The 26,329-nt window shown below is 34.2% G+C and overlaps 1 protein-coding gene across 6 annotated transcripts in view; it reads right to left on the bottom strand.

The window, feature by feature from the left end:
* Nucleotides 1–26,329, bottom strand: part of PGR (progesterone receptor) — a 112,302-nt gene that overhangs the window by 42,326 nt on the left and 43,647 nt on the right. For all 6 annotated transcript variants that reach the window (XM_040630971.1, XM_040630968.1, XM_040630969.1 and 3 more), the window contains one exon: nt 23,694–23,810. In XM_040630971.1, coding sequence (XP_040486905.1) covers nt 23,694–23,810 — 117 coding nt within the window. The remainder of the gene's footprint in view (nt 1–23,693; nt 23,811–26,329) is intronic.

Raw genomic sequence — 26,329 nt, 5'->3', positions numbered from 1 at the left:
TGTATGGAACCACAAAATACCCTGAATAGCCAAAGAAATTTTGAGAAGGAACAAAGCTAGAGATATATCAATTCCAGATTTCAAGATATACTACACAGTTAGAATAATGAAAATCATTATGGTACTGGCACATAAATAGACACGCCAATCAATGAAACACAATAAAGAGCCCAGAAATAAACCCACACCTATAGGTCAATTAATCGACAGGCTCTTCAAAAATGTTGCTGTGAAAAGTGAACAGTCACATGCGAAAGAATGAAACTGTACCACATATACCATATAAAAAACTAAACTCAAAATGGATTAAAGACCTAAATATGAGACATGAAGGCACAAAAGTGCTTAAAGAAAATATAGAGAGTAACCTCTTTGTCATCAGCCTTAGCATCATTTTTCTAGATATATCTCCTCAGGTAAGGGAAACAAAAGCAAAATTAAACTATTAGAACTATACCAAAATAAAAAAGTTTTTGCACAGTGAAAGAAACTCAACAAACCAACAAGGCAACCTACTGAATGGGAAAGGATATTAGCAAATGATATATCCAGTAAAGGTTCAATATATAAAAAATAAGCAATCTGATTAAAAAATGGGCAGAGTATCTTAGGGGCGCCTGGGTGGCACAGTCGTTGGGCATCTGCCTTCGGCTCAGGGCGTGATCCCGGCGTTATGGGATCGAGCCCCACATCAGGCTCCTCTACTATGAGCCTGCTTCTTCCTCTCCCACTCCCCCTACTTGTGTTCCCTCTCTCGCTGGCTGTCTCTATCTCTGTCAAATAAATAAATTTAAAAAAAAATGGGCAGAGTATCTGAACAGAGTGTTTTTTTCAAAGACATACAAATGGGCAACCTAATCATGAAAAGGTGCTCGTCAGTAATCAACAGGGAAGTGCAAATCAAAACCACAAGGAGATATAATCTTAAATCTTACACCAGAATAGCTAGAATAAAAAAGACAAGTAAAAACAAGTGTTGGTGAGGATGTGGAGAAAAGGCAATCCTCACGCACTGTTGGTGGAAATGTAAATTGGTGCAAACACTATGGAAAACAGTATGGAGGTTACCCAAAAAATTAGAAATACCATATGATCCAGTAATTCCACTACTGGGTATTTATCCAAAGAAAATGAAAACTCTACCTTGGAAAGACATATGCACCCCTATGTTTATTGAAACACTATTAACGACAGCCAAGATATGGAAACAAACCAAGTGTCTGGTGATAGATGAATGGATAAAGAAGATGTGATACATACATACATACATACATACATAGATACACACAATGAAATAGTACTCAGCCATAGAAAATAATGAGATCTTGCCATTTATGACACCATGGATGGACCTGGAGGATATTATGTAAAGTGAAAGACAAATATTGTACAATTTCACTTACATGTGAAATCTAAGAACAAAAAAAATGAGTAAACAAACAAAAAGCAGACACAGACTCATAAATACAGAGAAGAAACTGATTGTTGCTAGAGGGATGGTGAATGGGAGGATGGGCAAAATGGGTGAAGGAGAGTGGGAGATACAGGCTTCCAGTTTTGTAATGAATATTTCACCCGGGTAAAAGTTACAGCATAGGAAATATAGTAAGTAGTGCTGTAACAACACTGTATGATGACAGACGGTAGTTACACTTGTGAACAGAGTATAACATAATGAGGAATTACTATGTTGTACAACTGAAACCAAGGTAACAGGGTGTGTCAATTATACTTCAATTAAAAAAAAAGAAGAATGAAAGAGGTGGGTTGGGGCCTGGCCAAAATAGGTATAACATCCAGTTATAAGATAAATAAGTCACAGAGATTTAAAGTACAACATAGGGTATATTGCAAATAATATTGTAATAACTTTCTATGGTGAGAGATGGTGACTACACTTACTGTTATAAGCATTGAGTAATGTATAGAATTGTCAAATCACTATGATGTACTCCTGAAACTAATATAACATTGTAGTCACCTATACTTCAATAAAAACAAAGAATTAAAAAAATTTTAAAAATCTATAGAACTTCATATAACTGTACTTCCAGCATTTTGTTGAGAAAACAAATAATGGAAAAAAGCACTCAGAATTAAATAACAATAGTGTTATTTACAATATTATTTATGTACTTCCGAAAAACAATAGCATCTGGAGGTTTGGGTAACCTAAGTAGAGACTAGAGGTGTAACCACTTCCACTGTACTATTCTCCCACCTACTGTGTCTGTCTTTGGGAGGTAATATGCATGGGAGCTTTCATTTTTTTCCTGGAAGGAGAGGAGACTCAGATACTAGGAGCTCAGATACTAGGGAGTGGACATGAGGGTAATGGGAAGCAGAATGAAAGACTGACTTAATAGTTGTCTCTCACTCATCCTGATGAATGTTATTTTGAGGGACGGAATGTGCAAAATTTCATAGCAGCACTGTATGTAATAGCCTTCAAAATGGAAACCAATGTCTATCAAAATGAGAATGGAGGGTGCCTGGGTGGATCAGTTGGTTAAGCATCCAACTCTTGATTTTGGCTCAGTCATGATCTCAGGGTTGTGGGATCCAGCCCTGTGACTGGTTCCATGCTGCGTGTGGAGCCTACTTAAGACTCTCTCTCTCTCCCTGCCCCGCTTATATGTGCTCTCTCTCTTTAAAAAAATGAGAATGGATGATAGTCATAGAATGTTATAATATAGTGCAGTAAAAAATGAATAAAACAGAATAATACACATCAGAATAAAGAGCTTCACTAATGTTAGGTAAATAAGGTCAAATTGCAGAAATACATGTGCCATATGATACCATTTTTATAAAGTGGTAAAACAATCCTCAAAACTAAAGAATATATTGTTGATAGAAATAGATATTCAGAAAATTTATAAAATAACTCAAGGGAATGATAAACCCAATATTCAAGATAAAGGTTTCCTGGAAAAATGATAGCTTACGTATAGCCTAGTAGTAAAAATTCTGAACTATGTTACAAAAAAGTTGTAGGAACTTGGGAAGAGAGAGAAAAAGGTTCTGAATCTAGTTAGTATGTGTTATTAAAATAATTTGGTAAAACGTTACAGGCATAGTTATTGTTTAATTCTGATATAATTAAAGAGGAATATAGTTTAATTATGAATCTTCAGAATGAGAAGGTAAGCACTAACAAAATGGAAAAAAAGATTAACAAATTAACAATGGATGAGTGAGTACTGAATGGGGAAAAGAAAATGAAGGAAAAGTTAACCAACCCAGCAAAGTAAGAAAAGGAGTATTTAAGTAACAAATATACTTAAATAAATACATAAAATATATATAAAATGTATTGGAAGAAATAAAAGCTTATATATTGATTACCCCAACAAATGTCAATGTCAAAGAAAGTCAGGCTGGGTTAAAAAAATTAAATTTGTAGTTTTTAAGAAAAACAATAAAAACAGGAAAAGAAGCAGAAAATTAAAAGATGAGAAAAAGTGAACCAGGTAAATACAACATGTAGAAAGCAAGAGAAGCAATATTAATAACAGATAAAACAGAATTCAAGGCCAAAGACATTAAATGAGACAAAAGTGAGGATATTAAGGATAAAGTATTCCCCTCAAAGGAAACATAAAGCATAAGCCTTTATGAAACAAACAATACAGAAGCCAAACACTTAAAACAAAAAAAAAAACCTTTAAAAAAAGAAAAAAAGAAAACTTGATAAAAACAGAGTGGGAATATTCTTATATTTCTTTCATATTTTACATATCAAGTGCACAATTAATAAGCACAGATAATTTAAACTGATACAGTACAAGGAATCTTTAATAAATTCTGAAAAAATAAACACTATGTTGTTTCATCATAACATTATTTTATTAAAAATCAAAGTTAATGGCATTTAACACATTTTTCTAGTTAAACCCTTGATCAATGAGGAAATTTACATAAAAATTATTAATCATCTAGACATTAACAAAAATAACATTTCAAATCAAAATGAATGAGATACAGTTAAATACACAAATATACATAGAAAGAATTATATAGTTTTTTGTGAAAAAATAATGAAAACAAATGAGTTAAGCATTCAATAAAGACATTAGTAGAAGAGAGAAAATTAAACAAAGAAAAGGAGGAAAAGTGGTTCATATGATGTGTGGTAAAGAAACTTTAACTACAGATACTAGAAGAATTAGAAGAATTAGAAAACAATAGTAAACAATATTAAATGAAACACTTAAATAAATTTGATAATTTAGAAAATGGAGAGTTTTATGGAATATGAATTATCAAAATTGACTTTGACAATGTCACAGCCTAAGTCTTCATTTCTTTAGTGGCAGAAGATTTCTCTTATACTATCTTTAAAAAAAAAGTCAAAACCTTCCCTATGTATTTTATAAAGCACACTTAACATGAAAACATCATACCAGAAATAAAGATTAAGTTGTCATGATAAAAAATAGATAAAATCTGAAAATGAGCTAACATCTTGAATTCTGCAGAATTAAAAATAGAACACTATAATTTATTCTAGTAGAGCTTGTTCTGAGGAAAAGAATGGTTCAATCCTGGAAAATTTGCCATCATAATTCATCATATTGGATCAAAAGAGAAATTCACACAGGTTTTATCAATAAATAACAAGAGGCTTTGAAAGGCAGAATAATGGCTTCTCAAAGATATCAGGAATAAGAGAGAATTAATCTCCTTAATAGGTCACATATCAGATCACAAAACAAGTGTCAATAAATTCAAGATAGAAATTATACCATGCACCTTTTCTGATCATGATGTTATGAAACTAGAAATCAATTATGAGGAAAGAAATCTAGAAAGAACACAAACATATGGAAGCTAAGCAAATGCTACTAAACAATAAATGGATCAACCAAGAAATCAGAGGAAATAAAAATATACCTTCAGACAAATGAAAATAAAACACAATAGTCCCAAATCCTTCAGAAGCAGCAAAAGTAGTTCTTAGAGAAAAGTTTAAATCAATACCTGCCTACCTCAAGAGAAAAGAAAAATCTCAAATAAGCAACCTAACCTTCCACTTTAAAGGGTTAGAAAAAGAACAAACAAAGCCCAATCTACTAGAAGGAAGGAAGTAATAAAGATTAGAGCGAAAATAAATGAAACTGAGACTTAAAAACAATAAGAAAGATCAATGAAACTGGGAGGTGGTTCTTTGAAAAAATAGGCAAATTTGATAAACCTTTAGGCATTTTCACCGAGAAAAAAAAAGGATTAAAAAAATCAGAAATGAAGGAGGATAAATAACAACCGACACCACAGAAATACAAAGGATTATAAGAGATCATAATGGAAAACTATATGCCAACAGATTAGACAGCCTAGAAGGAATAGATAAATTCCTAGAAATACTTAGTCTTTCAAAACAGAATCAGGAAGAAACAGAAAAAACTTTTTTAAAGGTTTTATTTATTTATTTGACAAAGAGATAGCAAGCAAAAGTAGGAGAGCAGCAGGCAGAGGGAAAGGGAGATGTAGGCTCCCCACTCGGGGAGCCCAATGCGGGGACCCCAATATGGGGACACCAATGCAGGGCTCGATCCCAGGACCCTGGGATCATGACCTGAGCTGAAGGCAGACGCTTAATGACTGAGCCACCCAGGCACCCCAAGAAACAGAAAATTTGAACAGACATTAACTAGTAATGAAATTGAATCAGTAATAATAATAATAAAAAACTCCCAACAAATAAAGTCCAGGAAAAAATAGCTTCACAGGTGAATTTTACTAAACATTTATTTTTTAAAAAGATTTTATTTATTTATTTGTCAGAGAGAGTGAGTAAGACAGAGAGCACAAGCAAGGGGAGCAGCAGGCAGAGGGAAAAGCAGGTTCCCTGATGGGCAAGGAGCCTGATGGGGGACTCAATCCCAGGACCCTGGATCATGACCTGAACTGAAGGCAGATGCTTAGCTGACTGAGCCACCCAGGCATCCCACACTAAACATTTAAAGAAGAGTTAATACCTACTCTTCTCAAACCATTCCAAAAAATCAGAGAAAGAAACTCTTCCAAATTCATTCTATGAGACCAGCATTACCCTGATATCAAAACCATGCAGTCACCACAAAAATATAGGCCAATGTTTCTGGTGAACATAGATGCAAAAATCTTCAACAAGATATTAGCAAACCAAATTCAACATTAAAATAATCATTCACCATGATCAAGCAGGATTTATTCTAGAGATGCAAAGGTGGTTCAATATTCTCAAATCAATTAGTATTATACATCACATTAATAAAAGAAAAGATAAAAATCATAAGATTATCTGAAAAGATGCAGAAAATTATTTAACAAAATACACGTTAAAAACTCAACAAAGTGGGTTTAGAGGGAACAAAACTTACCATATTAAAAACCATATATGAAAAACCCACAGCTAACATCATACTCAATAGTGAAAACTGAAAACTTTCCATCTAAGATTAGGAAAAAGACAAGGATTCTACACTCACAACTTTTATTCAACACAGTACTGAAAGTCCTAGCTGCAGCAACCAGACAAGAAAAAGAAAAGGCATCCAAACTGGAAAAGAAGAAGTAAAACTGTCATTATTGCAGATGACATGATATTCTATACAAAGACATGAAAGACTCCATCAAAAACTATTAAAACTGATAAATGAATTCAGTAAAGTTGCAGGATACAAAATTAATATACAAAAATCTGTCACATTTTATACATTAATAACAAAGTAGCAGAAAGAGAAATTAAGAGGACAACACCATTTATAATTGCACCAAAAAGAATAAAATATCAAGGAATAAATTTAAACAAGGAGGTTACAAACCTGTATTCTGAAAACTATAAAACACTGATGAAAGAAATTGAAGAGGACAGAAACAAACGGAAATGTATACCATGTTTGTGGATTTGAAGAATTATATCATTAAAATGTACGTGCTATCCAAAGAAATCTACAGAGTCAATGTAATCCCTATCAAAATATCAACAGCATTTTTCATAGAACTAGAACAAATTCTCCTAAAATTTGTATGGAACCATGAAAATCCTTGAATAGCCAAAGCAATCTTGAGAGAGAAGAACAAGCTGGTGGTATCAGGCTCCCAAATTTCAAACTTTATTACAAAGCTACAGCAACCACAAAAGTATGACATTGGCGTAAAAACAAATATATATGCATCTGTAACAGGATAGAGAGCTCGGAAATAAACCCACACTTATATGGTCAATTAATCTATAACAAAGGAGGCAAGATTAAACATGGGGAAAAGACAGTCCTTTCAATAAATGGGGCTGGGAAAACTGGAGAGCTACTTGCGAAAGAATAAAACTGGACCACTTTCTTACATCATATGAAAACAAAACAAAACACCTCAAAATGGATTAAAGGCCTAAATGTGAGACCTGAAACCATAAAACTCCTAGAAGAAATCATAATCTCTGACATTAGCCATAGAAACATTTTCTAGATATGTCTCATGAGGCATAGAAAACAAAAGCAAAATCAAACTATTGGGACTACAACAAAACAAAAAAGCAACATACTGAATCGAAGAAGATATTTGTAATGATATATCTAATAAGGGGTTAATATGCAAAATATATCAAGAATTTATACAACTCAACACCAAAAAAAAAAGTCTGATTAAAAAATGGGCAGAGGACCTGAATAAACATTTTTCCAAAGAAGGCATACAAATGGCCAACAGATAAATAAAAAGATGCTCAACATTACCAGAGACATGATGTTGAGATTTTGAGAAAAATCACCAAATGAAGTATAAAAGAACTTAAAGTAGAGAGAGGATGGTAGGTGTGAAAGACCAAGACCAGAGAGCTATAAGATATTGATTATTATTGGGGACCATGAAAAAGGGAAAGAAAACATAAAACAAAAAATCTCTGAAGGTAATAGAGAATGCTTTGCTAATATATAAGAAGACTTGGAGTTTCAAATAAAAAAGGGCTTATTCTGTTCCAGGAAAAAATAATGGATTAAGAAAGAGCTAAGTATTGATGAAATTACTGAAATTCAAGGATTAAGGATTAAGAAACACAGGCAGAAAACACAGGTCATCATACTGTATGGTGACTACCATAAGGTAACTTAAAAAAAAGAAAAGAAAAGAAAAAAGAAAACACAGGTCATCAACAAAGGAAAAACATCAGAATCTCATTTTCTCTTCATTTACATTAGATGCCTAAAAACAAAGGCAGTGTACACAGATTTGAGTGGAGAGGGGCCCATACCACACATTTTCCATGTTTTAATAGAATATTTATAAAGATTTTTTTTAAAGATTTTATTTATTTATTCGACAGAGATAGAGACAGCCAGCGAGAGAGGGTACACAAGCAGGGGGAGTGGGAGAGGAAGAAGCAGGCTCATAGCGGAGGAGCCTGATGTGGGGCTCGATCCCATAACGCCGGGATCACGCCCTGAGCCGAAGGCAAACGCTTAACCGCTGTGCCACCCAGGCGCCCCAGAATATTTATAAAGATTTGATTGGCCAAGAGAAGTAGAACACACAGTACACATCTCACTTAGTTCCTTTTTCATCTCACTTCTTCTACTTCTCTCAGTCCCATCCTAAGCAACACAAATTCTTCTCTCTGTCTTTGGTAGATCAAATTGGTGAATATCTTTTGTAACTTCAGCATACTCCTGGAGTGATAGGCTCTATCCCAAACAGTTACCAAAACACTTCCAAAAATCAAAACAAGTAGGACATTCTTCTACAAAGGTAGAAAAAAAAATCAACTGAAATATTTTCAATCATTTACAAAATTTTCCTACCGTGTAAAACACATACATTTTCTTTCAGATTATACGTCCATGGGAAGCATATGGTTTGGGAACCTAACTATATACAATAATAATATTCAATAACTATTACATTAATTAAGTACTTTTACTATCTGTGATTCTGTAAATTAATGTCAATTCCAAGATAACTGCATTGATTTTTTGATGGTTCCTACAAAGAAATAATTAAAAACTTTCAGAAGACACAAGAATATATTTTGCATTAAAGTTAAATATATATTTTGCCAATGATAATATCTGCATAAATGGCTCCAAGAAATAAAAGATATTTGAAGGCGCAATTTACTAAACATAGGCCAGGCACTGTGCTATGTGCCTTAGATCTATCATTTCATTTGCCCTCATAACTCTCATTATGTAAGCTTAATGGAAAAGAAAATAAAGATGTGTAAAGTTTGCAGTGTGTTCTTAAGGTCCTGCAGCTATTAGTGGGGAAATTTATGTATTTTATTTTAAATTTAAACCCAAGTTAGTTAACATATAGTGTATTATTAGTTTCAGGGTAGGATTTAGTGATTCATCAGTTGCATATAACACCCAGTGCTCATTACATAAAGTGCTCTCCTTGATCCCTATCACCCAGTTACCCCATCCCCTAACTTACCTCCCCTCCAGCAACCCTCACTTTATTCCCTTTAGTTAAGAGCCCCTTATGATTTGCCTTTCTGTTTTTATCTTATTTTATTTTTCCTTCCCTTCCCCTATGTTCATCTGGGTTTTTTTTGTTTTGTTTTGTTTTTTATAATTTTTAATTTGTTATATTAGTCACCATACAGTACATCCCCAGGTTTTGATGCAATGGTCCGTGATTCATTATTTGCGTATAACACCTGGTGCACCATGCAATATGTGCCCTCCTTAATACCCATCACTGGCCTATCCCAATCCCGCACCCCCTTCCATCTGAACCTCTCAGTTTGTGTCCCAGAGTCCACAGTCTTTCATGGTTCGTTCTCCCTTCTGTTTACCCGCCCCCCTTCATTCTTACCTTCCTTCTCCTACCGATCTTCCTATTTCTTATGTTCCATAAATGAGTGAAACCATATGATAATTGTTTTTCTCTGCTTGACTTATTTCATTTAGCATAATCTCTTCCAGTCCCATCCATGTTGCTGTAAATGTTGTGTAATCTTTCTGATGGCTGAGTAATATTCCATTGTATATATGGACCACATCTTCTTAATCCAGTCATCTGTTGCAGGGCATCTCGGCTCCTTCCACGATTTAGCTATTGTGGACAATGCTGCTATGAACATTGGGGTGCATGTGGCCCTTCTCTTCACTACATCTGTATCTTTGGGGTAAATACCCAGTAGTGCAATGGCTGGATCATAGGGTAGCTCAATTTTTAACTCTTTTGTTTCTTAAATTCCACATATGAGTGAAATCTTATGGTATTGTCTTTCACTGACTGACCAGTTTTGCTTAGCATAATAGCCTCTAGTTCCATCCATGTTGTTGCAAATGGCAAAATTGCATTCTTTCTGATGGGTGAGTAATAGTCCGTTATATATATACAGCACATCTTCTTTATTCATTCGTCCATTGATGGAAAACATTTAGGCTTTTATCATGTTTTGCCAATTGTGGGTACTGCTGCTATAAACACTGGGGAAGTTCATATGCCCCTTCAAATCACTATCTTTGTATCCTTTGAAAAACACCTAGTAGTGTAATTTCTGGGTTTAGTGGGGAAATTTAAATTAAACCCTACTTGTTCTGACTTTACATCCCTACTCTTATTACAATGCTATACCATCTCATACAGAGGTGTTTTAAAATTTTCTTTTTAACCTACTGATAATATTTAAAATTTTAAAGCAGGGTTAGTATATTTGATTGAAATTGGCATAAAATTCTATGTAAACTTCTCTTACTGGCAATATAGAAAATTAAGTACCTTATTAATCTTCTCTAGAACAACTAATTCGATGGATGAAATGTAACTAACACACTTTTAAATACAAACTAACCTTCTCAAAAAGTCAGCAAAGTATTGAGGAGTCCAAAATGAAGACTATCTCTATCCAGTGACAAAGGGACATGAGAAGGAAGCAAGTCTGTTTCATTCCTTAGCCCAGTATGGAAAAAAACTCTCCTTTGATCATTTTTCATCAAAAGCCTCCCTCACCCATATTGGTAATTTGAAATTATTCTATCTTCACAGTATGGGAATCCTAGAGGCAAAAAGTAAATATGAGAAGTGTTCCTTCATCGATGAAATCCTTAAAGTGCCTGGAAAAATAAAATAAAAATTCTCTGGAGAGAAACTCCCTCAATTAAGGCCATGTAAGATTTCAAACAAACAAAAAAAATTCAATTGTGCCAAACATGAGTTTTTAATCCAAAATTACAAAAGGCACAATGAGTGAGAAGTAGCAGAGATAATAAACAGGGTGCTGGAATTGGTTCACGAAAGCCTATGAAAACTTGTTGAGTATTCGAGAATATTGACATCCAGTTTTTAAAACATTGATAGCCTGAAATTTGCTATAAAGGAGTATTTATATTATGATCATGAGGAAATTCTGTAAATAATAATGGCTTTTTTTTAAACAACTGTGCTACAGTGGCATAATTAGATCTGGAGTTATGGGACTTTAGAATTACTGACTACAAATATTCACAAAAAGTTTGTTTACAATTATTAAAGTTATTTCTGCTTGACTTATTTTTTGGAAACACAAAAAAAGTGAAATGTTAGTAAAAACAAGACAGATTTATTAAAAAAAACAAGTATAATGTGTAAAAAAAATACCATCACTAAAATGAAGAGATGGTAAACTTGAAGACATAACTGACTAAATTACACAGAATATAGCACTATAACAATATGGGAAATATTAAATAGGATAAAGATATATAGAAGACAGAATGGACTAGAACAGAATGGGCTATTATACGTCTATTAAGTGTTCTAGAGGTAGAAAAATGCAATGTGGAGGAAGGCAATATTTGAAGAATACTCCTGGTATTTATGAAAGATACAAATTCTCAGATTTAGAAATCACAATTTACAAGTAGAACAAATGAAACTAGTTTATAATTGGTTATTAGAGCAAATTTGGAGAACCAAGTATAAAAACATTTTATATAAATATAGAGAAAATATTGCCTCAAAGAAACTGTTAGATCAATGGGATAATTCTCAGAAAAAAATGATACATGCCAGAAGATAGTAGATGAACATCTTTAAGTCGTGGAAAAAAAAGTCAACCTAAAATTTTTAAATTACCAAAATCATCATTCAAAAATGAAGATTAAAGAAATTTAAGTGGAAGCAAATGAGTTTATCATTAACAGTTTCCCACAGAAAGAACTTACAAAAAATTTATTTCAAAAATAACTAAACTGAATGAAAGACTGAGTTGAAAAAAACAAAAGGTAAACATATAGGTAGATCTTTTAGACTGAATAAAGTAATAATGATTACTAATTCTGGGTCATGTTCTGAAATGAATGTTGTTTGCTTTGCCATGGCCTCTCTGCTATTTGTTTTTATTTCGAGCAAAAAAAAAGTTTATATTGAGTAGATGACACACGGTGTTCATGTGATCATGCCAGGCCTGTTGCATGGAGGCAAAGGAAGAGTATTATATTGGATATTAAAATGTAAGTTTTATGGCAGCCAGAAAATTTTTTGAGAATTGGATGAGAAAATAGAAGGTAAAGATCAGCAGACAGGGAATGGTGCAAATCAAATCCTTTGATAATATGAGGATTATAATAAGCTTTGATGCAGTTTTGGTGGATTTATAGGCAATTATCCTAACAGTAGCTATAAGAAATCATGTGTAGATATATGTTTTTACTTTGGGTTAGCAAAAAGATGATGTTGCTGGGATCAGTACACTGGGACTATGCTCAAACCACCTCTTTTGGCACTGATTTAGCTTGCTTTTCCTTTTTCAGGTTCCACCTCTACTTCCCAGATAAAACAACATGCCTGTATTTTTACTTAAAAAAATGTGAACATAGGCAGCAACCTCTACGACATCGGCCAAAGCAACCTTTTTCATGATACATCCCCAAAGGCAAGAGAAACAAAAGATAAAATGAATTTATGGGACTTCATCAAGATTAAAAGTTTCTGCACAGCCAAGGAAACAGTCAGAAAAACTAAGAGGCAGCCCACGGAATGGGAGAAGATATTTGCAAATGACACTACAGATAAAGGACTGGTATCCAAGATCTACAAAGAACTTCTCAAACTCAATACACGAGAAACAAATAAACAAATCAAAAAATGGGCAGAAGATATGAACAGACACTTTTCCAATGAAGACATACAAATGGCTAACAGACACATGAAAAAATGTTCAAAATCATTAGCCATCAAGGAAATTCAAATCAAAACCACACTGAGATACCACCTTACGCCAGTTAGAATGGCAAAAATAGACAAGGCAAGAAACAACAATTGTTGGAGAGAATGTGGAGAAAGGGGATCCCTCCTACATTGTTGGTGGGAATGCAAGTTGGTACAGCCACTCTGGAAAACCGTGTGGAGGTCCCTTAAAAAGTTAAAAATTGAGCTACCCTATGATCCAGCCATTGCACTACTGGGTATTTACCCCAAAGATACAGACGTGGTGAAGAGAAGGGCCATATGCACCCCAATGTTCATAGAAGCATTGTCCACAATAGCTAAATCGTGGAAGGAGCCGAGATGCCCTGCAACAGATGACTGGATTAAGAAGTTGTGGTCCATATATACAATGGAATATTACTCAGCCATCAGAAAGAACGAGTTCTCAACATTTGCTACAACATGGACGGCACTGGAGGAGATAATGCTAAGTGAAATAAGTCAAGCAGAGAAAGACAACTATCATATGATTTCTCTCATCTATGGAACATAAGAACTAGGATGATCAGTAGGGGAAGAAAGGGATAAAGAAAGGGGGGGTAATCAGAAGGGGGAATGAAACATGAGAGACTATGGACTATGAGAAACAAACTGAGGGCCACAGAGGGGAGGGGGTGGGGGAATGGGATAGGCTGGTGATGGGTAGTAAGGAGGGCACGTATTGCATGGTGCACTGGGTGTTATACACAACTAATGAATCATCGAGCCTTACATCAGAAACCGGGTATGTACTGTATGGTGACTAACATAATATAATAAAAAATCATTATAAAAAAAAAGTGAATGCTAGATAGTAGGAAATATGAAATTAAAATAGGTATTTTCCAGAAAAAAAACATATATTAGAATTGTTTTAAATCATCCAAGTAAAGTCAGACTACAAATGGAGGAGAATCTTTTTACCCCTCAATCCCAATTTTTTACTGGATCTAGAAATAGGAGATACTGCCAGATACTATTGACTAGTTCTAGCTGGCAGCCATAAAAGCAGTCCCCAAAAACAAACAAACACCACCAAAAAACACCCCCAAAACAAATAAACAGAAACAAAGAAATGAGAATGAATGTTCTAAGGAATATCCGTATCTAGCATGTATGAAATGGCATTTAGGGTGAGCAATCATGGAGTAATCAGAAGACATTATTTGGCTGCAGGTTTTAATTCAGTGTACTGCGGAAACAGTGTGAGGTACTGTCTTGGGGTGCGGGTTGCTGATTCAAAGACCAGGAAATGCTCATAAGAGGAAGACCATGAAAGGTCTAAAGAGGTAGGGGGCATGCATCACCCTAAGCAATCCCTACATCAAAGAGAGGGCAAATGATTTCAGTTTCTATAGTCATCAAAGGCATAGACTAAGTTTCTATACCTCCATAAAAGGTACTGTTCAAGAATTTTGGAATTCTTCAGAAAAAAATTGAAGCTTATTGTCTTCAAGCGTAGGAGAAGAAAGAAAGAACACAACTTTGCTACACAACCCATATTCTGTAGCCCAGAAAATTATTCTCTTTGCCAAGAGACATGGGGTGAATCTAGGGGCAGAAGGATATAAGAAGGGAAACTAGCTTTCTAACATAACCCTTTAAAATCTGAAGAAAAGGCTCTCTACCAAAATAAATAAATAAATAACCCTATAAAAAGTCTCCAGTTTTTAAAAAAAATTCAGTTAACATTAACCATGCATTTAATCATTCTTTTACATAGAAAACTACTTATTTTGTAAGAACTAATTACCTTTGTAGTAAGTTAGCATTTTTACCACGAATGCAAAATACAGAGCTGAATTCATTTTAGAATTTTTTTGTGAGTCATTACACAAACATGTTTTCCAAAGGAAAGAATTTAGAAGCAGAATACTTAAATTAGAAGATATATTACCATCCTTCAGTGTGTAACTATCTTTCCTACTCAGTACTGTACAGCAATGAACAAAATGCAAGAGTTCACTGTGACCTGGTGAAGGCAAGGAAGTGACTCATTAAAAATAAGAATTATATGTAACTAAGAGACCCAATAACTCAAACATAATTCTTATAATCAGAACATAGTTGCTGAAGCTGGTAAGAACAACCTGCAATATCTGTCATGACATATCAAAACATTAATATTTTTGACTTCTGATATTCTACCACATATTTTATTAAATCTTTAAAAATGTTTCAATGTTCTCTCTTTGTTTCATCTTTTGTTATTTAAATGGTCTCTATATCAGAAATGAGAAACCTCAAGAAGGGGTGATGGATGGAAGGAAGGAAGGAAGGAAGGAAGGAAGGAAGGAAGGAAGGGAGGAAGGAAGGAAGGAGAGGGAGGGAGGGAGGAAGGAAAAGGATATATCTCCATTTTCAGTAGTGTGTAGGCAATTATTACTTAAGTGAAACTCTTCTAATTAAGGAAATATCCAACCAGGAACAGCCCTGATTATCATTCAAAAGGATGCTCTTACATTCTCAGTAAACCACAAGTACACTTACCCTTACTCCAGAAATTTAATACAGGATTAGTAATTAGAATCTAATCCAGAAATTAAATACCTTTCTGATTTATAAGAATTGGATTATTGACTCTACAGACTTTTGCTACTAACTCTCCCAGGCAGAACAATATCAGGACCATGACATATCAGAGTGTGTTTCCAACTTCTTTCTAATTAATAAACCTCCATGCAAATCTACTTATGAAATAATTAAATGCACCACTATTGTATTTCTCAGTGTGTGATGTGACCACATATAACATTAGAATTCAATCAACCTTTATTTCATATATGCCTAAAATACAGTAAGGCTTTTTTCCTTTTTTTTAATCTCAGAATTACCCTTCAGAAACAAAGATACTGCATTATATATTAGTCTTATGAGCAATCCAACATTATGAAACTCTAAATTATTTTGAATGACAATATGTTGCCAAAGACAAATTAACTTCAGTGGTAGTTTGGAAGGTATGTAGAGAATACATGATTTAGAAAGAAAAAAAGAGGCAAAGAAATTTGATGAGGAATTAGTTTGAGTTTAGGGAAGAACATACCAAAAGCTTCAAAATATCTGTTAATGTCTTATTCCTTACAACAAAAACGAAGAAAATTAAAAAAAAAAAAAGATCTGATATTAAAAACTGAGGGATCATGACTTGAAGCCGAAGGCAGACACTTAACTGACTGAGCCACCCAGGCACTCCTATCCCAGTTTAGTTATTGATAGTGCTCCATTTCATCCTCAGAGGTGTCCTAGTTTGGATAATGACTTTATAGTCACTGGCCATATAAGGTAGTATACTGATTGAAGTAACTTATGCAAAAGGAGAAAAATCCACAAGATCTCAGGGAAAGTGGGGCACAGGATGGCAATAGGAAACCTTGGGAAACACAACAAAATCGAGGATACTATATCTGGACAATGATAACTATCTGCTCACATTTCTGCCTATTTCTTACTATAATCTCTGAGGTTAGGGCTGTTTACCTCTGAATTAAGTTATATCCTATAATGGAACCAATTATTCCCACAAGCAGAAGAAATATAAGGAAAATGGAGTCAATTACAACAGCTATGCACCAACATGTTCTTGCTGCCCACCCTTCTCTGATGCTAATTTAGTCTATGCCTCTGGAATGGTATCTTCTTCTTTCTTCCCAGTTCTGAGTCTTCTCTAAAGCTCTCTTCTTTTTGTTATTCTATTTTTCACTGAGCATCTGTGTTGTTAACTAGAACCAAAGTCTTTCTTCTGAATGAACCCCAGTTTTTCTGTCTACAGAGGGAGAAAAATCTCTACTCTGAATGATCCCATTTCTTGATGATTGTGTATTCGATCGCTTCTGCTTTTGTCAATTTGATCCATCTTACATTATAAGAGTAGAAATGCTGAAGCAAGTAAAATGAGGGCAAACTCCAATCCAAGCTCATTCAAGGGCTTTCAACCTTTCCAGATATGAAAAACTACATTAAACTGTGTTCCCACAAAATCCCTTTCCCTGCAGTGACTGAAGAGATGGGAAAATTTTACAGGAAAGTCACACTTCGTATGAAGGACAAGTAAGAACTCATGAAGAGTAAAGGGAAAATGGTACGGGCAAAAGTAAACACATGCAAAGACAGGTGAGAGCTGGTGACTATAGTATAGGTTCCCAAAGGATTGGTGGGAGAAGAGCTTAGAAAAAGAGAGACTAGCTGCTAGGTGAGGAAAGGCTCCATGTGCTGCATTTAGAAATTTGGGTTTTATTCCTGGATAGTCCATAAATAGTTTGTTAGAAAAAATCACTGCTTCCACTGCCTACAAAATAGTCAAACTCTAGATACCAGCTGGCCCAAAGTAACTTTGAAGCTTCATTTCTTTGAAGCTTCTTTGAAGTTTCCCACTAAATAATTGACTTTTCTGAAAATTTATCAGTGAAATATATCATGTTTTCTTAGATACATAGTATTTTCATTGTAAACACCTTCCTCCTTTTCCACTTTAAAGTTTCTATTTATCCTTGGAAAACCTCCTCTTTGAAAACCTTTTGCCAACTCCCTCAGATAAAATTAATTCTTTCCTTTTCTCTATTTGTGTAGCAATGTATGCTACCTTTCTTAAACCCATTACTCTTCTCTTTGATAATTATTTTACTAGGGATTAGTTTATACTGTACTCAAGGGTAGCAGTGACTGAACTAGGCAAGGTGCTTAACACAGTGGACACTCAAAATATTGGTCTAATACACTTTTTCCCAGAGTGCAACACATACTATTCATGGAACATAAGCTATTTTTAGGCGGTATCTTTATTACATATTTAAGTTCTTATGAATTTAATAATTAGGCTGTATATGACAAACCTACAGCTAACATCATAGTCAATGGTAAAAAACTGAAAGCTTTTCCTTTAAGATCAGGAACAAGACAAGGATGTCCACTCTTGCCACTTTTATTCAAAATAGCACTGGAAGTCCTAGTCATAGCAATCAGAGAAGAAAAATAAATAAAAGGCATTGAAATTAGTAAGAAAGAAGTGAAACTGTCACTATTGCAGATGAGATGATATTATAAATCTGGTTTCAGAGGGGATGGGTTAGCCTGGCGATGGGTATTAAGGAGGGCATATATTGCAAGGAGCACTGGGTGTTTCATTGGAAACAATGAATCATGGAACACTACATCAAAAACTAATGATGTACTGTATGGCGACTAACATAACATAATAAAAAATTTTTAAAAAAACTATACCATTTGGTAAATAGAAAAAAAAAGGAAAACACAGGGGTGCCTGGGTGGCACAGCAGTTAAGCGTCTGCCTTTGGCTCAGGGCGTGATCCCGGCGTTGTGGGATTGAGCCCCACATCGGGCTCCTCCGCTATGAGCCTGCTTCTTCCTCTCCCACTCCCCCTGCTTGTGTTCCCTCTCTCACTGGCTGTCTCTATCTCTGTCAAATATATAAATAAATAATCTTTTAAAAAAAGGAAAACACTAAAAACACCACCAAAAAACTATTAGAAGTAATAAACAAATTGAGTAAAGTTTCAGGATACAAAATTAATATACAGAAATCTGTTGTTTCTATATACAAATAACAAAGTATCAGAAAGAGAAATAAGAAAACAATACCATTTACAATAGTACCAAAAAAAATTACCTAGAAATAAACTTAATCAAGGAGGTGAAAGATCCGTACTCTGAAAACTATAAGACATTAATGAAAGAAATTGAAGAGGACACAAATGGAAATGTGTACCATGCTCTTGGATTGGAAGAATTAGTATTGTTGAAATGTCCATGCTATCCAAAGCAATCTACAGATTCAGTACAATCTGTATTTGCTAATACCAATAACATTTGTCATAGAACTAGAACAAATAATTCTAAAATTTGTATGGAATTACAAATGACCTTGAAGAGCCAAAGCAGTCTTGAGAAAGAAAAACAAAGCTGGCGGTACCATAATTCCAGAATTCAAGATATACTACAAAGCAGTAGTAATCAAAACAGTATGGTACTGGCACAAAAGCAGACACATAGTTTGATGTAAGGATAGAGACCCAGAAATAAACCAACCTTATAGGGTATATTAATCTATGACAAAGGAGGCAACAATATGTAACAGTCTCTTCCATAATGCTGTGAAAACTGGACACATATGTGCAAAAGAATGGAATTGGGTCACTTTCTTACACCATACACAAAAATAAACTCAATTGGATTAAAGACCTAAATGTGAAACTGGAAACCATAAATCTCCCAGACAAAAACACAGATAGTAATCTTAAACATTAACCTTAGCAATATTTTTCTATGTCTCCTCAGGCAAGGAAAATAAAAGCAAAATTAAACTGTTGGAACTACACCAAAATAAAAAGCTTTTGCACAGTGAAGGAAACCATCAACAAACCAAAAAGGCAACCTACCAAATGGAAGAAGATATTTTCAAATGATATATCTGGTAAGGTGTTAACATTCAAAATATATAAAGAACTTATATGATTCAACACCAAAAAAGAAAAAACCTGATTAAAAATGGGCAGAGGATCAGAATAGACATTTTTCCAAAGAAGGCATACAGATGGCCAACAAACACATGAAAGATGTTCAACATCACTAATCATCAGGGAAATGCAAACCAAAACCACAATGAGATATCACCTTACACCTGTCAGAATGACTAGAATAAAAAAGACAATAAATAACAGATGTTCACAAAGATGTGGAGAAAAAGGAATACTTGTGCCCTGTTCATGGGAATGAAAATTGGTGCACCCACTATGGAAAACAGTATGGAGTTTCCTCAAAAAATTAAAAATAGAAATACCATATGATTCAGTAATTTCACTACTGGATCTCAAAGAAAACAAAAACACTAATTTGAAAAGATACATGCGCTCTTATGTCTGTTTGAGCATTATAAATGACAATCAAATTATGAAGCAACCCAAGTATCCACCGATAGATGAATGGATAAAGAAGATATGGTATATATGTGCAATGGACTTAGTCATAAAAAAGAATGTGATTTTGCCATTTGCAACAACATAGATGGATTTTGAGTGTATTATGTTAAGTGAAATACATCAGACAAAGTCAAATACCATATGATTTCACTATATTTGAAATCTAAACAAATAAAAAAGCAGAAATAGACCCATAAATACAGAGACCAAACATGGTTGCCAGAGTGAAAAGAACTGGGATGATCAGCGAAATAAGTGAAAAGGAGTGAGAAGTACATGTTATATATTCATGAAATGAATAAGTCACGGGGATGAAAGCTACAGCATAGGGAATTAAATCAAAGTTATTGTAATAGCATTGTATGGAGACAGATTGTAGCTACACCTGTGATGAGCACAGCATAATGTATAGAGTTGTCAAAACACTGCATTTTATACCTTTATAAGGTAACTTGCATGTCAAGTATATCTCTATAGAAATATATATATATAAAAGGGGTGTCTGGGTACCTCAGATGGTTAAGTATCTACCTTTGGCTCAGGTCATGATCCCAGGGTTCTGGGATTGAGCCCCGCATCAGGCTCCCTGCTCAGCAGGGAGACTGCTTCTCCCTCTCCTTCTACTGCTCCTCCTGTTTGTACTCTCTCGCTCTCTCTGTCAAATAAATAAATAAAATCTTTAAATATATATATATATATGTAAAAGAAAAACTATAAAAAGCTCATGAGTTCATTCTAATGTGTCTTAGAAAAATTATAACTATTACATCAAATGCATGATATCAGAGATATTGCTTAAGAAATGGTTAAGTGATAGAAATGTCACAATTCCAGACTTCAAGTTATATTACAAAGCTGTAGTGGTCAAGACAGTATGGTACTGGCTCAAAAATAGACACATAGATCAGAAGAACAGAATAGAAAACCCACAAATGAATCCAAAACTATATGGTCAATTAATCTTTGATAAAACAGGAAAGAATATCCAATGGAAAAAAAGGCTGTCTCTTCAACAAGTGGTGTTGAGAAAACTGGACAGCAACATGCAAAAGAATGAAACTATACCCTTTCTTATACCACACACACACACACACACACACACACACACACACACACAAATCCAAAATGGATGAAAGACCTAAATGTGAGATAGGAAACCATCAAATCCTAGAGGAGAACATAGGAAGTAACCTCTTTGACATCAGCCATAGCAACTTCTTACTAGATATGATTCCTGAGGCAAGGGAAACAAAAGCAACAGTAAACTATTGGATCTACCTCAAAATAAAAAGCTTCTGCATAGTGAAGGAAATAATAAACAAAATTAAAAGGCAATCTATGGAAGGGGAGATATTTGCAAATGACAGATAAAGGCTTAATATCCAAAATCTATAAAGAACTTAACAAACTCAACACCCAAAAAACAAATAAGCCAGTTAAGAAATGGGTAGAAGAAATGAATTAGGCATTTTTCTAAAGAAGACATATAGATGACTAACAGACACATAAAAAAATGCTCAACATCACTCATCATCAGGGAAATACAAATCAAAACTATAATGAGATACCACCTCACACCTGTCAGAATGGCTAAAATGAACAACACAAGAAACAACAGGTGTTGGCGGGTATGCAGAGACAGGGAAAACTTCTTACACTGTTGGTGGGACTGCAAACTGGCGGATAGTCTGGAAAACAGGTTCCTCAAAAACTTAAAAATAGAACTACCCTATGATACAGCAATTGCGCTACTAGGTATTTACGCAAAGGATACAATCAGAGAAAGAGAAATATCATATGATTACATTTTATTTTGAAGGGATACATGCACCCCAATGTTTATTTTTCAATTTTTTTATTTTTAAAATATTTTTAATTATTTATTTGAGAGAGAGAACAAGAAGAGGGGAGGGGCAGAGGGAGAGGGAAAAGCAAACTCCCTGATGATCAGGGAGCCCAACGTGGGGCTCAATCCCAGGACCCTGGCATCATAACCTAAGCCAAAGGCAGATGCTTACCTGACTGAGCCACCCAGGTGCCCACGCCCCAGTGTTTATAGTAGCATTATGAACAATAGACAAATTATGGAAATAGCCCAAATGTCCATTGACTGATGAATGGATAAAAAAGATGTGATATGTATATACAATGGAATACTACTCAGCCATAATAAAAAATGAACTCTTACCATTTGCAACAATGTGGATGGAGCTAAAGTGTATTGTGCTAAGCAAAATAAGCCAATCAGAGAAAGAGAAACACTATATGATTTCAATCACATATGGAATTTAAGAAACAAAACAAATGAACATGGGGTGAAAAAGAGGAGAGATGCATGCAAACCAAGAAACAGACTGATGCTTACTAGAGGGGAGATAGTCAGGGGGATGGGTAGAATGGGTGGTGGGGATTAAGGAAGGCCCTTGTGATGATCACTGGGTGTTGTATGTAAGTGATGAATCACTAAATTCTACACTTGAAACTAATATTACACTCTATGTTAACTAATCGGAATTTAAATAAAAACTTGAAGAAAGAAAAAAAATAATACTTAAAAAAAGGGGGGGAGGGAAATAACAAAAAGAAAATATATTTATAAGGGGGAAAAGGGGGCACTTGGGTAGCTGAGATGGTTAAGCGTCTGCCTTCAGCTCAGATCATGATCCCCAGAAACTAGAATGGAGCCCCACATCAGGCTCCCAACTCAGTGGGGAGTCTGCTTCTTCCTCTCACTCTGCCTCTTCCCTTGCTTGTGCTCTCTCTCTCTCTCTCTCTCTCTCAAATTACTAAATAAAATCTTTTTAAAAAGAAGGGGGAAAAAGAGCTAAGTGAAATGAAAATATTAAAGGATTCAGGAGTGACTCCTCTCCCTCATACTTCCTATTAACTCATCCTGTGTAATATTTTTCATTGCACTTATCATAATGTGACATAAGTATTTATTGCTTCTCTCCCCAGAATGTAAGCTCCATTAGGGTAGATGGTTGGTTGATTATTTATGTATTTATGCATGTATTTATGCAGGTATATATTTATGTATGTATGTATTTATGGCTGCTATACTTCCAGAACTTAGAATAGTACCTGTTAGTAGTAAGGGCTCAATCTACTGTTACTTAAAGAGAATGAGGAAGGGACATAGGGTGGGAGGGATTGATGGAGAGAGGGAGGGATGGAGATTAATGTACTTGACCAATTCAGTTGGTCAGTTTTTGAGATGGAAAGAACCTCAGTGCTCCCATTTTACAGATGAGGATACTGATGCCCAGGAAGCGTTGGTGACTTATCAAGGCCACACAGATAGTCAATGTCAGAGCCTAGATCCACCCCATGTTACTTAATAAGAGATTGGTTAACTTCTCAAACATCTACTTATAGGCAATATAGATAAATGAAGGCTCATTACTTCTCATAACAGACCTCAAAATGATTAAAATCTATAGGTAATGAGATGCTAATGGTTGCTTCATTCAGAAACCAATAATAATGACAGAAAAAGAAAAGCAAGAACAAACATGAATAAGAAAACTAGGATTTCCTGACCCATTGTTTTAGAGTGTAAATATTCAACAGTATTAATGATGAAGACATAAGCATTACCTCCAAGGACCATGCCAGCCTGACAGCATTTTCTAAGCCGACATGCTGGGCAGTTTTTTCTGCGGATTTTATCAACAATGCAGTCATTTCTTCCAGCACATAAATAGTTATGCTGCCCTAAAAAAAACAAAACAAAACACAAATAAAAGTTATCTACAATATTTAAACACCACTGGAAATTTTATGCAGTGACAGCTTTAAAAAGGTAGGCTGGTGATGGGTAGTAAGGAGGGCACGTATTGCATGGTGCACTGGGTGTTATACGCAACTAATGAATCATCGAACTTTACATCAAAAACCATGGATGTACTGTATGGTGACTAACATACTACAATAAAAATATTATTTAAAAAAAAAGATGCACATCAACAAGTGCATTACTCTCTCAGCCAGCCTCTTGCTTGGCATAAATGAATGTTGGTGATGCTCCAAATGTATTTAATACTTTACCTGTGTCTTCAGGAGCCTTAGTGAGATGAACACATCTTATAAATCAATTTGAGGGCCCCTTTAAAAATCTTTCGCACAATATTTCTGCACATCTTCTTAATGGTGTCAACATCAGATTGCTCTTAGGCCTTTACATCATTTCAAAATTAGTTACATGTTATTGATAAGTATTAGTTGTGTAAGATAGTCAAACTGTAGTAAAACTTTTTCTTTCTGACATCTAAACCATCAAGAACACAGATACAGACTAAAGAATTAAAGACGTTTCTAAAATAGACCTTTATAAAATCTATACACTTAATTCTATTGGAATATCCTGGAGCTATCTTACCTTTAAAGGTCTAATAATTGTGAGTAACACATGAAAAAAGATGTCACTGATTGTACTGACTTTACCATCCAGTTTATTTTGGCTGCAAATTAGAAAATACAATAAATAGAAATAATGACAAAGGGGAGCAATTTAAAACAATGAGTATTGAATGAAGAAGAGGACAAGAATTATAGAAGAAGTATGGATAAATGCATGACCTTGGGATCGTATGTGCAGGAGAAATAACGTATCTTTCAAAAGGTCTGGAATATGAATTTAATATTTAACCATGATGATTTTAAACCACAAAGTGTTCCATTTAATAAAGCATGGACAATCTAATTTACTTGGGTTGAACAACAACAACAAAAAAATCTCAGCTTAAACATATAAACCTTAATTAACTAGAACATTTACTTTTTTGGCACTCTTTATTTTCTAAAAAATTCCTGTAACACAGACTAAGTCTTCTAACATCTTTAGCTTACTTATACTTCTTAAATATGAAAAGTAATTTTAAAAGATTATGGAATTTCCTTTAATTTTGTATTAGTCAACATTAAAATCAGATTCATTCTTCTGGCCAAAGTTTGTGGTAAAGGAACACAGAGGTACCTTAAACATTTGCTTAATCAAGCAGGGGAAAAGATATGTCATTTGCCCTTTTTGAAACCTGGGGCAATATTGCCAAAGGTCTGTAATAGAGCACCACATTTTTCTTTTTCTCCTTGGAAAATCTTGTATATATATTAGGGTGGGAAAAGCAAGGAGTGATTATAATTACATCTTTTCTTTTAAATTACATATTCTCTTTTATTTTATGTTCTAGCGGTACCAACATCCTTATATTTCCCCCAAATCTCTTATGCCTTTATGACTCTCCTCCCTTTTCTAAATTTATCTGCTTGGCAAAAACTCTTGGTCATCTTTCAAATCTGGTCTTAACTGATCCCAGAAAGACCTAGACATTTCTTCTGTGTAACCAGCTAAACGTTCAATATGTATCTTTTGTAAATACTGCTTACCTGACTCCCCTAGGTTTTGTGAAGTTAAAAACTAGGTCTTTTGTAACTCTTATGTAAATTAAGAGTTCAATAAATATTTGTTGAATATATGTGTACTTACTTATATTTATTGTTTCACTTACAGCCATAACTATGGTTGTACTCAACAATATAAACTCTGTAATAATATTTCACTTTTTGTCATATACAGTAAATTTTTAAAAATCTCTTGCTCCAGATTTTTAACACCTTTCAATGTTTTTATACAGAATGCCTGCTATTTCAACAAATTTCTTGCCTTTTTACATTAATAACCATGAGTTAGTCTTTAACAAGCTTATTTTTTATACTTTTATTTTTATTATAATTTTTAAATTCCAGTATAATTCACAGTGTTATATTAGTTTCTGATGTACAATATAGTAGTTCAATGATTCAATACATCACTCAGTGCTCATCACAATAAGTGTACTCTTAATCCCCTATATCTATTTCCTCCATTCCCCCACCCACCTTCCCTCTGATAACCACCAATTTGTTCCATATATTTAAGAGTCTGTCTCTTTTTTCCTTTGTTCATTTATAACAAGCTTATTTTTAACATTTACCTTTGCAAAGACAGAAGTTCTTATTATTTCTGAAAAATTTATATTTAATGCTCTGAAAAAAGGGATTATTGAATGGCTGACTATACTTATATTATTTCTAACTGCTCTCTGTATTTAATATATTAATATAACTTCAAGCATTACTATTATTAAAAGAATCATATTCTGTGAAAATAAAAGCACTATTAAAATGTGAGTAGATCATTTTATATGCCTATATGCAAATTTTAGATACATAACAAAAAGTCCATTTTGTTTGAA

Source organism: Ursus maritimus, unplaced genomic scaffold, assembly GCF_017311325.1.
Source record: "Ursus maritimus isolate PB19 unplaced genomic scaffold, ASM1731132v1 scaffold_16, whole genome shotgun sequence".
Taxonomy (NCBI): domain Eukaryota; kingdom Metazoa; phylum Chordata; class Mammalia; order Carnivora; family Ursidae; genus Ursus; species Ursus maritimus.
This window is presented reverse-complemented; position numbering and strand designations above follow the sequence as displayed.